Genomic DNA, 16529 nt, shown 5'->3' on the forward strand with positions numbered 1-16529 from the left:
CACGGCTTGTCCAACATTTTATGTAGACTATTCCTAATCCTAGCTATCTGATGGAGGCACTGACTCAAAGGCAATCCATTTGCATAGATTGCCATGCGATGAAGAGGGATAAGCCATTTGCTAACTTGCAAAAAGACCATTTACAAAATGGGACACAAGCTCCAACAATCTTGCCTATTTAGAAGTGGGCAATGATTTGCTAAACTAAGCTACAGTAAAGCTTTAGCTGATACATATCTACATATGAAAAGAAACAACAAAAACGTATGTAAATTCCGAAAGATTAACAACGTGTTACCATATAATGGCCTCTGGCATATTTCCAAGCCAGTAAAACAGTGTTCTTGTATGTGCAGAAACACGAGTAAGATATTGTATTACACTCAATAGAAGATGTTGAACTCATTTGAACCAGGAAACGCACATTTGAACCAGGACGTGTACGCAAATAAAAGTAAAACCCTCCGACTGACTGCTGTGTATTTTAGCCTTTTAATCATCATCATCATCATCATCATCATCACGGTCATCTGGCATCTGTTGTTTGATCGGTACAGTAATCACAGGTGCTTTCACATCACAGGACTAAAGGGCCAGAGCTGCTGACCACAGCTGTAGCTGACCACTGGTCTACTCCTCCACCCTCACGATGGAGTTAAAAAACTACAACCCACACCCCAACCCCATACAAAAAGAAAACAAAAACAAAAAAATAAACAAAAGAACAAGACATTCATTGTCATTAGATTGTTTCATTACTAGTTCATCATCACAACCCATTGTTTTCTTTCTTTCTTCTTAAAAATGTACTCCTTCCATTCATGATTGATAGGACAGCAGTGATATTTCCTGATTACCTGGCGACAGAGGTTTAATAACAACAGCCACAACCCAAATAGAAACAGCAGAGTAGTAAAAAAAACAAACTTGTATTACAAAGTCAAAGATTTTTCCTGATTTTTGCTTGTTGATTTCCTGTCGTGACGTCGATTTTATATTGCTCTGCTCTCGTTCTGGAAGGAGACAAGCCACTCCTCGCCATAACTTTCCCCTCAAATCTGAACAATCATTCAATCAATAATTCAATCGATCGGTCAATCGAGCAAACGATCAATCAATCAATCAATCAATCAATCAAGTCGGTCAATGCCCTCTCTTTCTTTCTGACAACGTGAAGAGATGCAATCTGAGCCTAACAGATGCTCACCAACAACCTCACGTCTTGTGCAACGTCTCCGTGAACATCAACCTCTCACTCTGCTCTGCAGCAGCGTCCATCTGGGGTGTGTGTGTGTGTGTGTGTGTGTGGGGGGGGAAAGGCTCTGAATGGGAGGGGCCAGACCCTGCACGCCCCACGCTCAAACCTGCTCAGAACGCAGAGCTTGGTCCTAAGTTTAAAATGCCCTGGGTAAGTGTCTCTGTGTGTGTTTGTGTTTGTGTGTATGTGTGTGTGTGTGTGTGTGTGTGTGTGCGTGTCTGTGTGTGTGTGTGTGTGCGTCTGTACATATGCAGGCAGCAGGTCCCCATCCGTCTCTGGCTGGCTGTCTCTCTGCTCTGGCAGGGGCAGGATTTGATTGGCTGGTGGTGGTTGAAAGAGGCGGGCGGTGCGGTGCGGCTGACTGAGCCCCGCCCCCTCACGCTGAGCGCTGGGTGTAGAACAGGATGTAGGCCTGAGTGTTGCACACCTCCTCCACAGAGCACACGTTCATCACCGAGTCGTTACAGTGAACCCAGAAACCTGCCCAAATGCAAACACACACACCAGAACATGCCTTTAGAGAGGGCGCTCACGGTCAAACACACTTACAGCAATTTCCTGCGTATTAGCCACATGGTGTACAAACCGCAAGACAGTGTTTTATGCAAGTAAAAAAAAAAAAAATACAATATAAACTGCTCCTGTGTATTAACCTCAGTCATAGCTGAAGACATTTTGCAAAATCAACATATAAGCCACAGCTAACAGTTGGGAAATTACAGCAAGCTCTATGACTTTAGAGAGGGCTTTCACAGTCAAAAACACTTAAGCTCTAAGCAAGCATCCATTAACAGCATCCTCTTCATGAATTGATTTATGGCACAACCATTTAAATTAAGTTATTATTATTTGTCAGAAGCAGTATGGATTTTCCCTTCTGACCATAATTATGTGTCTGAAAATGGCCTCACGAAAAATGTATTTTACAGTGAAATCCCTTCTGACTTCACTAGCAAAGCAAACATAATAGCTCTTTCTTGTCTGAGATTGCCTTTACTCACCGCCCTCAGTGTTGTAGCAATACGCTGTATAGTGTCCTGACCCAAAGCCCTTCCCATGATGCATCACCACAGCAGAGAGGTCGTAGGTGAAGCCCTCTCGGTGGAGGCCCGAGGCGGAGTCTCTGCAGCAGTAGGGCTTGATGTTCAGGACCTGATCAAACGCCACGTGCACACCGATTTTCTCTCGGTGGTTTCTTCCAGACCACCTATGGCACAAGAAACAGTGAGTGAGGCAGTTTAGCTTTGACTGTGCAAAGAACACAATTCAATCTCAAGGGTTCAAAAGAATGCTGGAGGGGAAAGCAGATGGGTATTTAAGCACATAGGATTGTCCAGTTATCTAGAGAGCGGCCTAATAGTTAAATTGGCACATTTTGCTATTGTGCGGACTGAGAAATGTTACTCTGTGAATTAACCTGTATTAAAACATTTATCCATCTTGCTTTGTGCTTTGTTCTACCCCACTTTGTTCTTGGCCTCGACACACACACACACACACACACACACACACACACACACACACACACACACACACACACACACACACACACACACACACACACACACACACACACACACACACACACACACACACACACACACACACACACACACACACACACACACACACACACACACACACACACATCTATATATATTCTACAACCACAAACAGATAACAACTCATTTAGGTGGCAATACACTTTCCAATAGTGGAGAGAGTTGGAGTACGACTTTAAATGGTCACTTGTGGACCCTATGGCTAAATGAACCACAATAAAACACAACTTGCAGTACTCATCATGTATTGGAGAGTAATTAAAAATGGATCCTTGTCTCTGAGGGAGAATAGAGTATTAGGGAAATTAAGGTTGATGTTGAGTATACATTACTACTCCAAGGCTTTGAGGACTTGTCCGTTTTTGGCCATTAGGGTGAAGATAAAAAATATTTTGGATTAAAAGTTCAATTTACTTCCACAGTTCCATATAGAAACACAGGGCACTTGCAGTGATGGTTAAGGCTTAGAAAAGCATAGTATGTAAGGTGAACCAACAAGACGCCACTGTAGCAAAATCCTTCATTGCTAAGCTTGTTTAACATAAAGTTCCTTAAAATGAAGTGGTAGCCACTACAGAACCGAGACGAAATCCATCTCCACTAATTGATCCTGAAAAGGACATCTGTGACAAAAACTGCACCAGTGCCTTCACTGGCATGCAAAGGTTCCACACCGTGCAGTGATTCGGTACATTTCCTTCTTTTGCAAAATAATATCTGTGTTACCACATTGGATAGTTACAACAGCATTTTTGCACTTGTCGGCATCCATTGCAACATCCATGTGGTGGGAACTAGAGCTACGGTTTGGTTTCTAAAACCAAATAAGTCCTGTCATCTTTCATTCTGGTGTTTGTGCGGATGTGTGGGGGTGGTGGCATTTCTACAAAAAAAAAGGTGTTTTGTTATGTTGTGAAAAAGTTTCAGACAACATTTCCAACACGTGTTTAATGTAACTAGATAATTCTTGGTCTTAAAATCCAAACTGTTGTCTTGTGACGTGCTTCTTTTCAAAAATGTTTTTGTAACAAATTCATACAAGTAGGTTGTGTGTTAAAAAAAAATGCTTGCAACACAATTCTTGGTCAGGCCATGGCCTCTAAACAGCAATGCACTAATGTGGTTAGCCCAAAAAAAAAAAGAAAAATCAACAAGACTGCAGGTTACAAGAATATCCTGATCTCAATCTTGCCTTCACAAGCTGTTTGTGCGCTGACAACAGGGGTTCAATATTTCCTCTAAGAAAGTCATGCATTGATAAGTTCAACAATTCTCAAACACTCCCTCAATACAGATATGCATGAGTGTAATTTTTCATTGAGCAATTTGTAAAACAAGTTCCACAATAATCCATCAATGAATTAGTAAAAGTAGTTGCTTAAACTGCTTTGTAACCATTTGATAAAAGTACTGTAACAAGGAATCCAAATATTCATAGTCCTGAGAACTGGTGTAAGAAAAAAAAAAAAACATTAAACAAAAGTTTTGATGGGTGATGAAGGCTGACAAGTGGACGAGGACAGAACCTACCGGAAGCGTTTGAGGTGTAACCGTAGCACCTGAGGCAGGCGGTAGATCAAAAGCTGCTTGCAGGCCTCTGTGAGAATCAGTGGCTTGTGAGACGTCTTTCGTCTCTTCTCTGTCACACAAAGAAAACACCAAACCTCATTTTCCTCATACCCAACATACAAGCAACACAAACTGGTAACCGTCCAAACAGACTGTCACAATAACACGAAGCACAAATGATCAAGCGGTGTCTGTGCTCTCAAAAGTCAAATTATCTACCGGTTTGTGTTCACAGTGTTCTGGCGTAGGAATGTGTGCTTGTGGGAACGTGTGAATGTTTTGAACACGTGTGACACAATGGAACAATATCACACGAAACCAAAGTACAACATAATTACAGCATAATAAGCATGTGGCGTTAGATGAAGCACAAGTGTGCGCTGAGGGTACTGACTGTTGCAGTGGTTGCAGGCGTAGATGCGGCCCTCCAGCGCCTCGGTCTCGGTGAACTTGGCCAGCATCTCCGTGAGGGAGCAGCTCTTCAGGCCCAGGGAGCCGGAGGCCTTCTGCCCACTGTGGTAGCGCTCTGGAAACTCCAAGGACAGGTCCCAGAAAGGCTCCACCGTGTTGGACTTGTGCTTGCAGGACAGACACGTCACCTGGAGGGAAGGAGAGGGACGGAGGGAGGGAGAGGGAGAGAGAGGGAGAGAGAGAGAAAAAAAAATTGTGGAGACAGAAAGATGAGAGAGAGAGAGAAATATAGACAAGAAAGAAAGGCAAGAAAAGAAAAGGAAAGAAAGAAAGAAAGAAAAAGAAAGAGTACATGAGAAAGTAGAGAAAGTAGAGAAAGCAGAGAAGGTACAAGGTGGAAGAGAGGGTGAGCAATCAGCTAAAGTAGGAGCGGCTGCATACATTTCTACATAATATTCAGAGAGGTACACCATTAATATTCCCCACCAAGCAGCAGCATACGAATAGAAACAAAGAGATGATGAGTGGCCCTCCCAAAAGCACTGCGCTGCAAGTCACAAGTGCTGTGATGAAGAGAATGAGTATTCAAAACGATCTGCATTTAAGATGGGCTTATCAACTGAACAGAATAAGCCCACGGCTTCACATTCTTTCTCTAATGGTATAGCCAGCTGCAGAGACTAGAGCACCAAGGAGCCTTCTGCTCAGAGCCCAGAAACGCTGCGCTGAACTGGGAATCCCTTGATTACAAGTTACCAACCCATTACTCAATGATGTGGAGCTACAGCAATCCAGAGAGAAAGAAAAAGGGTGGGGTCGTCCCTCCTCCACTTTCTCTCACGCTCTCTAATATTCAATGATACTTATAGCCTTAGCAGAAGTTAAGACCAGGACACCTACTCACAAAGAGAGCAGAGACCAGAAGGCTACGCAAGTCTGAGCCTAGCTTGCCGAAAGCAGGCAGTGCCACTGCAACGGATAATCCTTCTCTCTCACCGTAGACACATCCGTTAGGAGTTCCTCAAGGTCGACCACTGGAGGGTTGCCAAGGGTGATTAATTGATTCGCTATAAAAGGCAAGATTCTGAGTCACAGGCAATGGAGTCCAATTACTTCATTATTAGATTGCTGTCATGTCAGTGATGACAGATGAGTCTGCGGCTCCCCGCCCATCGATTGAGCCTGTATGACGAACAACATGTTCCTGGATACGGAAACCACAACATCCTACATTCATAAAAAAGCCAAGTGACAAAGCTTAAACAGTTACCTCAAATATGTATAGTTCCCTCAAAAATGTTCAACTAGTAGAATATGAAAAAACAGTGTGCCAACAAAAAACAGCGCTAGTTGTGGTCACTAAGCAGCGTCTGCAGTACTGCCATGGTGATGCTATGGAAAACAGCTTTGCAGGAGTATCTCCATCTCTGCAGTATACTGGGTTGCTAAGTAAATCGGAATTAAATTAGAACTTCATCACCACTGCAATGCAACACAAACAACAACATCCAGACCATAAGCCACAATAACTACTTAGAACTGCCCACAGAGTTCCCACTGTAAGTCAAATTTCCATGACCTCCTATACAATGAATGGTACAATATACTGACCAAACATTTCAGAACAGCCACGTGGCAATCAGGACTGACTTTTTTTTTAAAGCAGGAGATGACTAAATAGGCATTAAAAGACCACAATTACTCAAGCAAGCAGTAAACCTAAAAAGCAATATAGAACCATATATATTTGTATTGATGTATTTCAGCAAGTACATTCTAAACTGCAACAACAAAATTCCATGATATTCCAGAAATTCCATGACCCGTGGGAACCCTGAATAGAGCTTTATCTCCATTTACACTATGTGGCACAGTACTATATGGTCCTTCAATTTCCTTCAGAACAGAGAGGGACCTTTAGGATCCATAGGTCCCTGAGGTTTGGCAAAGAGCAGCAGATGCTTTCAAGCTCCCAAGCGCAGATTCAGCAGTTATTGGACACGTCTCCAACACTAATAAGCAGGATAATCTCACTAGATAATCAGCAAGAATCAGCTCTGCCTTTTCTATTTGCCACTTTTAATCCCCTGATTACTTAAGAGCATCTCTGTTTGTTTGGCCCCAAATGTGCATGCTCATTACCTTTGCACATACGGTAAAGACCTTTGGGCTGCTCTACCCGTAAGAACGGAATCTTGATGCATTAGCCCGATGACTCCAGAGTCCAGCAGACCAACAGACTTAATGAGTTCTACAGCCATCAGAGCATTCCAATAAGCAAGGATTACATCATGACTATTACCTACACCTGATCCACGAAAAAACCTTGCTTATAAATTACTCTCAAGGAAAGAAACCTCATCATATTTGATTATAATTAATCTCAAACTTAAATAGTTTTAGAATTTGATCAATAAAGAGCTTGGAGAAATACAACAGACAGCACTTAATGTGACAGCAGTACCCAAAGCAGAACTCGAATGCACTATGGGAGATGCAGATGAGACTACAGATGAGCGAGATGCGGAGGAAGGTGAGCTCACCTGGCTGAGTAGCTGGCCGTGGAAGATGGTGTTGAGCACCTTGAGCACCTGCTTGGAGAGCTTGCGCTGGGTGATGGGCATGAGGATGCGGCGCTTGCTGCCGTTGGACTCCAGCTCCTGCTGCACCTTGTCCAGCAGCTCGCACAGGAACTCCTGCGCGTCCTGCTGGTCGTAGCCGCGGAACGCCGGGATCAGGTTCCACACGGAGTGCAGCATGGCGAAGGGCGACACCAGCGACCAGCGGCCCGACCACATGACCCTGAAGAGCGTGTGCAGCTCGTGGCACAGCGACATGCGCTGGCGCGAGGACGAGCGGGACTCCTTGTTGTTGCTGCCCGCAGCCGGACCCCTGGTCTCGCCCTGCACCGCTCCAGTCCCACCTCCTGCTGCCCCTGCTCCTGCTCCTCCTCCATCGGTGCCTCCTCCTCCTGCTCCTGCTCCTCCTCCTCCTCCTCCACCACCACCACCACCGCCGCTCCCCACCACGACGCCCTTAAGGCCCTGCGAGGTCTTGGTTTTGGCCAGCAGCTCCTCGGTCTCGCACAGGTCCAGAGTCAGGAAACACTCGCGGAACTTCTGCAGGTGGCTCAGCACCTGCAGGATGGAGTTCATGTAGCACGTGTTGCCCAGGTTACGCAGGCCCGTCACGCCGGGCGCCAGCCGGCGACGCCGCGGGGTCACGGAGGCGTGGTAGCGCCGCGGCTTGGGCGACTGAGCGTTGGCGTTCCGGACCGACAGCGCCGAGGGTCTCCGCGCGGCAGCGGCCGTCGGCGGCGAGGAGACCTGCGGCAGGCGCTCGGGCGGGTCGCGGAACTTGAAGGGCACGAGGGTGAGCGTGGGCCGCGGCGCCTGCGTGAGCAAGCGCGCGCTCTTCCTGGGCGGCCCGCCTCCTCCGCCGACTCCTCCTCCGCCGCTAACGCCGCCGCTGCTGCTGCTGCTGCCCGCCAGGTCCCCCAGGAGCCTCCTCTTGACCTCGCGGCGCTCCTGCCGCTCCTGCTCCAGCTTGCGGCTGCGCTTGCGCTCCTCGTCCTGCCGCCGCCGCCGCCACTGCTGCAGCACGCGGCCCAGCAGCGCCTTGCGCCGGTGCCACAGCGCCACCTGCGAGGGCGGCCGCAGCATGCCCTCCGCCTCCATCCACGCGCCGCCCTCCCCTCCGCCCGCCGCCGCCGAGGAGCGCAGCGAGCGCCGGTTGGGGCTGCGGATGGTGGAGAGGGCGCCGCGCAGCAGCTTCAGGTCGCCCTCGGCGTTGTCGTTGAGCACGTAGTCGCCGCAGGCGAAGCAGAAGACGTCCAGCTCGCGCACCTCCATGGCCAGCGGGTGGCGCGAGGCCTGGGAGTGGGCGAGCGCGTGGTTGTGCAGGTCGCGACCGCAGGCCACGTGCGCGCACTTGAGGCACGCCCACACCGACTCGCCGGTGCCACAGTCGGCGCAGAGCCATTTCTGCGGGTTCAGCGTGGAGTGGTCCTGTCCCAAGCGCAGGCGGCCCACGTGCTTGCAGCGGTCCATGGCGGCCGCCGAAACAGCATGTGCTCACGCAGTCAGGGGTACGTTGGCCGCCGCGTCCACAGAGAACACATTCTGGGGAGAGGAGGACACAGGTGGAGCTTAGAGTACTCCGACTTCAAATTGTGTACAAAGTCGTCAGACTTCAAAGTATTTGTTTTTCCACACTTAAAAGACTTTATAAAACCTTTTTACAAACGAGCAAGAAAAACAAAAAAACAAAAAACGTGCATCAATGGATGAAAGACAAAATACACATACACACTCCCAAAGACATGAATAATAATACAATACAATCAGATAATTCATCAGATACAAAAGTCAGGCTCATTTTGCCATTAGGGCGCTATAAATGACTGAGACTGAAACACAAGAGGCCAAGCTCCTAGTGTGCTTGCTACTGGAGTGAATGGGCTCCCATGCCTCTGTTGGGTCCTTTGTGCAGTCGCCACTGCACCCCCCTCCCCTGCTGTGTCTACTCAGCCCCACAGAGGGGGTGTTCTGCTGCTGCTCAGTGTTTTCGATGATTCTTAAGTTTCTAAATTTGTCTTGTTTCAAAGGAGTTTGTAAGTTCATATTATTAAACCACATTTAGGAGTACTTACAGTGACGAGCCTGCTGTTTGTCCTCTGGTGATGGTAAAAGCACAGTCACCATTAGAATCAGACAGAGGTTTTACTGCGGCCTTTAGACAACCAACTTCAAACCACAGGCACACATCGGAACACTGTAAAAGAATTCCCAGTGTTAGAACCTATGCAAATGATTTCGAGGGATGGAATTGCGTTCTTACAATCTTACCATGCATAGGCCTAGGACATACATTGACGTACAACACTCATTTGCGTATATTTTAAGACATATTGTTATACATATCAAATCGATTAAATGTGGATCAAAAATGGCCCCAAATAGTTTTGTACATGTCAATACAGAACGAGGCTAGCAAATAGTTAATCTCAGGGATTTCACGATTGTGACTGTTGCATCCAATAGGTATCAAGACATCTACAATTAGCTACCAAGTTCGGCTACGCCAGTGTGTTAAAGGGGTAAATATTTAGTTTGGCACCATTGTTCAGACATGGTCCGATACAAAGCAACGTTAGGCAATGCATCTCCTATGAAACAGACAGCTAACAAACGTTATATTTATACACTCACGGCTGTCAAACAGTAAAGATCTACGTTAATGCGAACATGGTAACGTTAATGTTATCTATATACCGATCAACGTATCCTATAACATAAGTCAGACTTATTATTTGACGTTATATTTCAGGCAAATAATTGACCTATTAGACAAGTTATGAACAGACCTGTAACGTGGGAGATTAATCTGCTGGTCTCTGCTGAAGCGATCATTAAAGACAAGCAGCTTTATATTTTAAGGAACAAGTAATGTTATAAAGTTCTGCAGCCAGCTACTACCTACGTTCACGAGGTTGAGACAGGCTTCTGGTATTGTTCGGTCGCATGCTAGCCAGCTAGCCGTCTAAAAAAATAGCTCAGGTTTGGTGATGTTGGGACACCGTTTCAAACGGTGGTTGTAAAATGTAGCTAAATGGTCTTTACATCCATGATGTTAGCAGGCTAATTGTAGAGCATCTTAATCAGTGCAACGTCTATATGCTAAGCAGAATGTCATGAAATAACCGTATCAGAATAGAAAAACATAATACTTCAGGTGTGTGTATCCTAACATTATCAAAACTAAGTTAGCCCATCGCCCTATAGACTGTCAGCTAGCCTAGCAAGGGGAGCGACTTGTAGCTATCAGATACTAGCAAGGTTAGTTGGCTTGCTAGCTGGCTAGCCTACGCTTACTGGGAATGCGCTGAATGCTAGCCCAAACTACGTGGCTTGACAAGCCTACTTTGCTCTAACCAGCCATCAACAGATTTTCCATGACGCTATTTGGTCAGCCGTATCTTTTGTTTCTCGACTGCTTATTAATGTTTCAACATGGAATACATTATTGTCAGTCATCTCAACCATTGCACCAGTTTGCCGGTCTTTTCTAAATTTTTAGACAATGCAGGCAATCAATAGCTAACGGTATACTAGCTAGCTGGTTTTAGCAAGCAAGCTACACTGGTGTACTTACCAGAACAAAGACCACTGCTAGACCCTCTCTCTTTAGCGAAATCCCTCTCAACAACTTCTGGGTGGTATTGACAACAACGCATAGCACAATCCCCTAGTCGTGATTTCGCAGATGATTCAAAACCAGAATAAGATTTTGAAATCAACTTTTGTCTTAATATTTTAACAAAACACCGAGGTCAACCAAGCAAGATTAAAGTCATTTTCTGTGCAAAACACTGACAAACAAAAGCTCTCAACTTTTCACCATCTACAAAAGATCTCAATTACTATAGCAGACACTCACCGGATTATTTCTGTTCTTTCTTTCACAGTGGTGTTAGTGTCCTACAATAAGGGTTTTCATGGTTTTATTTTGTATACGGCTTTTATTTACCGCCATCATCTGCACGCGCGAGCTGTCACAGATCTCGAGTCAACCAAACTATTTTACTTTAGCATTCCCTCGCTCTGATTGGACAGAAAGTGATCAATCTTCCGCCAACCAATTACTCCCATTGCTGCATGACTCCGACCTTTGCCGGTCAGATTGTAAAAGGGCCCCGAATGTCTTAGAACTGCGATTCGCTGACCAATTTCACAGACCCAATCTGCACTTTGCAAAAATCATAAACATACTTAGTCATAATAATAGTCAAACATATCGGCTCCGACAGATCTCTCGCCCAGTAACGCGCATGCTTAGTCATAATCTTCTCAAAATGCCCAGCTCCTCCAAACCACAATCAACGTAGCAGTAGTGTCGATAATTAAAGTACCTACAAGAGACACGGCCACAAAGCCTACCGATACAAATATTACGCAGCGACCTAAACCTGTATGGACTTACGTCGTTCAATCGTCCTTTCTCTCTTGGTATGGTTCTCAAGAATGCAGAAAGAGAAAGATTGTACTCAGAAAAAGACATAGTTATTTACCGCAAAATGGAAGGACAATACAGACACATACATGATACATACTTTGTAACCTGTATATTATTGTTTATATATGTCCACCTCATAGGCTTCACCATACAGGCCTACCAGTTCATGTAGAAAATAATAGTAATGTGTGAAAGTCATTCTTGAATCCTTAACATATAAAACCCAATCAGCAACAGCAGGGTGTAAGAGTCACTACTTCTGCAATTTTGGAAGTCCTTTGTTGGTGTTACTTAGCACATGCCATAGAAGTGATGCTCTTAGCGTACACTTGCTCCTGGAATCACTTGCTGCTTTCGGACCTTGCTGAAAAGCTCAAGGTACTGGGTCATGGTGTCCATGCAGTCTGAAGGAGCATACAGTCCTTCGGATTTGGTGGCAAAGACAGAGGGCAGTTCCGGAACATTGGCCCCCAAGAAGCTTTGCATGAATTCCTTTATAAGATTCCAACAGTCTCCTGGGACCACACAGGCACAGTACTCCACCTACATTCACAGAACAATTCACAGTACAATTAGCCATCACCACACAATCAAGATGAATGTAAAACATGACTTCAAGTTTAAGTATATGACTTGTTTCACATCATTCTGACAACTCTAATTTATTTTATTTCCTTTTATCTAGGCAAAATTTACATCAGAAGCTTTAATGCTCAATTAAATTGTTTGCTCATGCAAACAATAAATACAAACACAACACCCTACCTTAAAGAAAAAAACAGAGGCTGAATTGTGAGTTTCATTTAGAAGTTGATAAGCCAGCAAATTTGTGAAGACATGATAACCCCCTAGTTTTCTTGCATTTGTTAATTTCTGAACATATTTATTTTGTTGACCAATTCATTGGTTTGAGTCTAGCATTCAAATTTTCTGACAGAGCAGCAATGCTATTCTGTCTATGCTGTTCGACTGTTTTTTTCAAACAGGCTTGTAACAACCAATCAACTTTTGCCTGCCAGTCACATTGATTCCGATATGACCATTCAGACTGTAGTCACATTGCAAAAATAGACAAATAAGTAAGATAATAATTATATGATAATAACAGTAATTATAATAATAACAATAATAATAGAATAATCTGATTTAGGACTACATATGGTCCAAACCAGAATTTGAAAAACAAGATTCTATGTGACTTGTCCTGTTTAAACTCTTAAGCCCAATTCACACCAAAGATTCCCGATGCGACGAGACTGAGTTGCAGCGGTGTGAATTAGAAGTTGCACATAGTTGCAAGCCGTCGCAGAGCATTAAACATGTTGAGTCGCAGTCGCAAGGTTTTAGAACGTCGCGGCTCGTCTCGTCGGGAATCTTTGGTCTGAACCCTACTTTAAACAGATATTTGATACAATAACTGGAAAAAAAGAAAGAAATTTGGATTTGCCAAGTAATGTGAACATAGCCTAATTTGATAAGCACATTTCTGATGTTTTTCCCCAACAAGTTTACTTCAGTGCTCTAAATGAGATGCACCAGAGTCTTTTGAATACATATGTTACAAACATACATATTCATATTGACAGCTGTTTGAGGAATTATTCATGGGAACAACATTCAAATTTAGAATGTTATTACATATTGTTCCTTACATCCACCATTCTGCTTGAATCAGTATAATTCTGTCCAACTAAAACATTCTGAACAACAGAAAATGAAGTTTTGATCAAAATTCCTCCTGTTGGAAAAACCAAGACTGGATTACATAATCTGATTCAATTTCAGAATCCCCCCCCAGAACAGCCCATATTCATAATCTGATCAGATTACTTCTGAACAACTGGTCCAGATGAAGACGAATGGATTAACACACCTCCACAGAGATTCCCCTGGCACTGGAGCTCATGGTGACCGCCCCCACCTTCACCAGGAAGTCGCAGTACCGGTAGCGGGTGCCGCGGCTCTCCACTTTGTGGCCCTTGGCATTCTGGAAATGGCTCTTGAGTTTCAGCATGAGAACATCGAAGTTGACGTCCGCCGTGAGACAGGGCCCACCTTCAAATAGGGCCATGGAGCTGAGAGGCGTCTCAGAGTTGTGCATGACGTATAGCAGCTTGGAAGGCTGACCTGCGAACAGTGGAGCCAATGGATGCATAAGACATTAGCAGAGTCCAGACTGAATAAAAACAACTTTGTATTGAATGTTCATATTTGAACTAACAATAATTGTCTATGGGTATGTCTGAGCCACTACTTGTTTCCTATTTGCAGCACTAAAAGAGAATACAACTAGGAGGACCATGAATTGAAAGTGTATTCGAATTAGATTGCACCTTGTATCCAGTTTATATTGTGAGAAACCAAGATAAACTTTGAAACAAGACCAGTGAAACCAAATTCCAACATCTACATTCATTGTGAACCAGCCAAATTCAGATGATCGAGTATAGGACGACCAAGATATAGCCTAAATATGGCCTTGTATAAAAATTTGAAGCAAATCAGACTGGTCTTTTTAAAAGTCATGTGAGCAGGCAGGCAGGCAAACATGAACACAATTACAATACCCTTTCCCCCCCCACTGAGGGGTGAGGGTATAAATTACAAATAGGAAAGATGAATTTCGATCTGCAACATGGCACGTAGGCAGTGAATAACACATTCTATTTCCAACACACTTGACCGGAAAAATGACTGGATTAACCCTCACTTAGGGATGTTAGGTGATACAGGGCCCCACTAAAATCATTGGCAAAGCACAAAGTCAATCAATGAGCAAAGTGTCTGAACTAAAATTACTGTGTGACATGTAAGAGCTACCCACTAATGGCTACAACAGCAATGCCTGCAAACATCAAACATTGCAGTCGGAAACAGCAAAGGTAGGCTCACATAGAGTGTTTCCTGGCTACCAATTCTGTTTTTTGACAGTTTATAAAGTTTAGGCAAAGTGGTAAGCAGCGCCAGGAATCCCTGATCAATCTGTTTGGCTAGGTTGGACCAATGGTTTCCTGTGAAGTGCTTTGAGTGTCTAGAAAAGTGCTACATATAATGTGTTGTTGTTGTAAATGCCCATACATTGAACTTCACAATAGATTTTCATGTGCCTCCTAGCTATCCTTCATACCATTTCAGTTCTTTGACAATTACTAAAAATTGGAACCTTCCCTTTTCTTAACACTTAATATATTCATTCTCAGTGTATGTTGAGAACTCATATATTGCACAGCATTAATAAAAAGGTGTAATTAATTAATCTGAGTGTTTGTACATCCACACAAAGGCTAGTTGTCGGACTGCTCTTGTAGTAGAGTGACCCATTTAGTGACTCAATATTTAAGCAGAATAAGAACCACAAGGAAAATAAGGAAGAAATTAATCCTGGTACTAGATTTACTGATGCATTTATTGTGGTTTTTAAATTGTTGTTAGAAGTGCTCTAAAAAGCTTAAATGTTTTTACAATGTTGTAAGTCGCTTACAGTCGTGGTTAAAAAGTGTCAGCCAAATGTAATGTAATGTAATGTAATGTACTTTTCTCAGTTCCGGGAATTTGTAATTACCGCTTGTGTTGCCAGTGGCATGATATGTCTCACAGTCCACCCAGAAGCTGCCCTGCTTTACTGCACCCAGTTGCTCCAGCTTCTTGTGCAGCATATCCACTGTCTGCTGCACACTCTTCCCCTCTGCCATTGGAACTTGGCACACACTGGTGGAGAGAAAGACCCAAATCACCTGAAGAGGGGATGTCATGCTGGAAAACGTGCCCACACACATGTGCATCTTGACTGTTGTTTTGTACCTTTGTACCATTGCACCTTAAATATCAAAACAACTTGAATAAACATTGACTAAAAACAGATACCATCCAGCAAACATGACGTACAATAAGCATGTTACAACAAAAGCAGCTATACACCATGCTCGGCCTTACAAAAAGTGTGAAAACTTCACTTTTCCAAGGGTTCCTTTGCTGTTCATGTCACAATGTAGCATTTTAGACATGAAAAACAAATGCATCGAAACTACATTGAAGTACACTACAAATGTATGCTTGTCTTGGTAAGGGTAAGTCCAACAACAGTAAGAGACATTTGACAGGTTTGTTCGTTGAATGGAGTGGTTAGAATGTCTGTCGTGCTAGCTACAAAATCCTGTTTTAAAGCTAGTGACAGCAGGACCATGCCTACGACGGCTGGTTTTACTTCATAGATAGAGGAAGCATTTGATGTAAGCGAACATCCGTCTTAAAACGTTAAGAATTGTTTTACAATTTCACTTGTAAGTCTCCTTGTCCTGCCGACAACAGGGAACACGGGGAACATTAGCACAAGGTATCTGTTCGCTGTTTTTAACAGTGCATGTGCATGTATATACTTCAACAAAGCTAACAAAGTAACATTAGCTAGAGGTAGAGGGACTCTTAGAAGTGAAAGTGCACGATCAAACACGTACCATGTTACCCCCATCTCTGACAGAACTCCTGGAACACACAAAAGATGCTGTTCAAGATGGGCCAGCCGCTTCTTTCAAGCAGCTCGAAACACGCTTCCGGTTTGAACAGGAAATTATGTGAGATGCAATTTAATAACATTTACTTTTTAAAGGGTACTCCATAAATAACACTTAAATGCTTTATAAAAGAAAAACACAAATTAATATGTATATACTGTTGAAAATAGCTTTTTCCCCCTCGATTCGTTTCATTTAGGTGAC

The 16529-nt window shown here is 44.0% G+C and overlaps 2 protein-coding genes across 4 annotated transcripts; both read right to left on the minus strand.

Moving 5' to 3' along the window:
* Positions 1-476: 476 nt before the first annotated feature.
* Positions 477-11694, minus strand: usp49 (ubiquitin specific peptidase 49). 3 transcript variants are annotated; one of them, XM_062545455.1, is made up of 7 exons: positions 11239-11694; positions 9452-9573; positions 7344-8921; positions 4784-4988; positions 4351-4459; positions 2260-2465; positions 477-1738 (listed from the first exon to the last, which is right to left on the minus strand). In XM_062545455.1, the coding sequence occupies exons 3-7, from the start codon at positions 8847-8849 to the stop codon at positions 1635-1637; spliced, it is 2130 nt and encodes a 709-aa protein (XP_062401439.1). In that variant the 5' UTR covers positions 8850-8921; positions 9452-9573; positions 11239-11694; the 3' UTR covers positions 477-1634. The 3 variants fall into 3 exon arrangements, with proteins under 3 accessions (XP_062401439.1, XP_062401440.1, XP_062401441.1); XM_062545456.1 differs by lacking the exon at positions 11239-11694 and adding an exon at positions 10954-11188; XM_062545457.1 differs by lacking the exon at positions 11239-11694 and adding an exon at positions 10166-10301.
* Positions 11695-11839: 145 nt separating this feature from the next.
* med20 (mediator complex subunit 20) lies at positions 11840-16367 on the minus strand. Its single transcript, XM_062545458.1, has 4 exons — positions 16269-16367; positions 15377-15522; positions 13688-13941; positions 11840-12357 (listed from the first exon to the last, which is right to left on the minus strand). The coding sequence occupies exons 1-4, from the start codon at positions 16280-16282 to the stop codon at positions 12133-12135; spliced, it is 639 nt and encodes a 212-aa protein (XP_062401442.1). The 5' UTR covers positions 16283-16367; the 3' UTR covers positions 11840-12132.
* Positions 16368-16529: the final 162 nt, after the last annotated feature.

Source organism: Sardina pilchardus, chromosome 9 (genome assembly GCF_963854185.1).
Source record: "Sardina pilchardus chromosome 9, fSarPil1.1, whole genome shotgun sequence".
NCBI lineage: Eukaryota > Metazoa > Chordata > Actinopteri > Clupeiformes > Clupeidae > Sardina > Sardina pilchardus.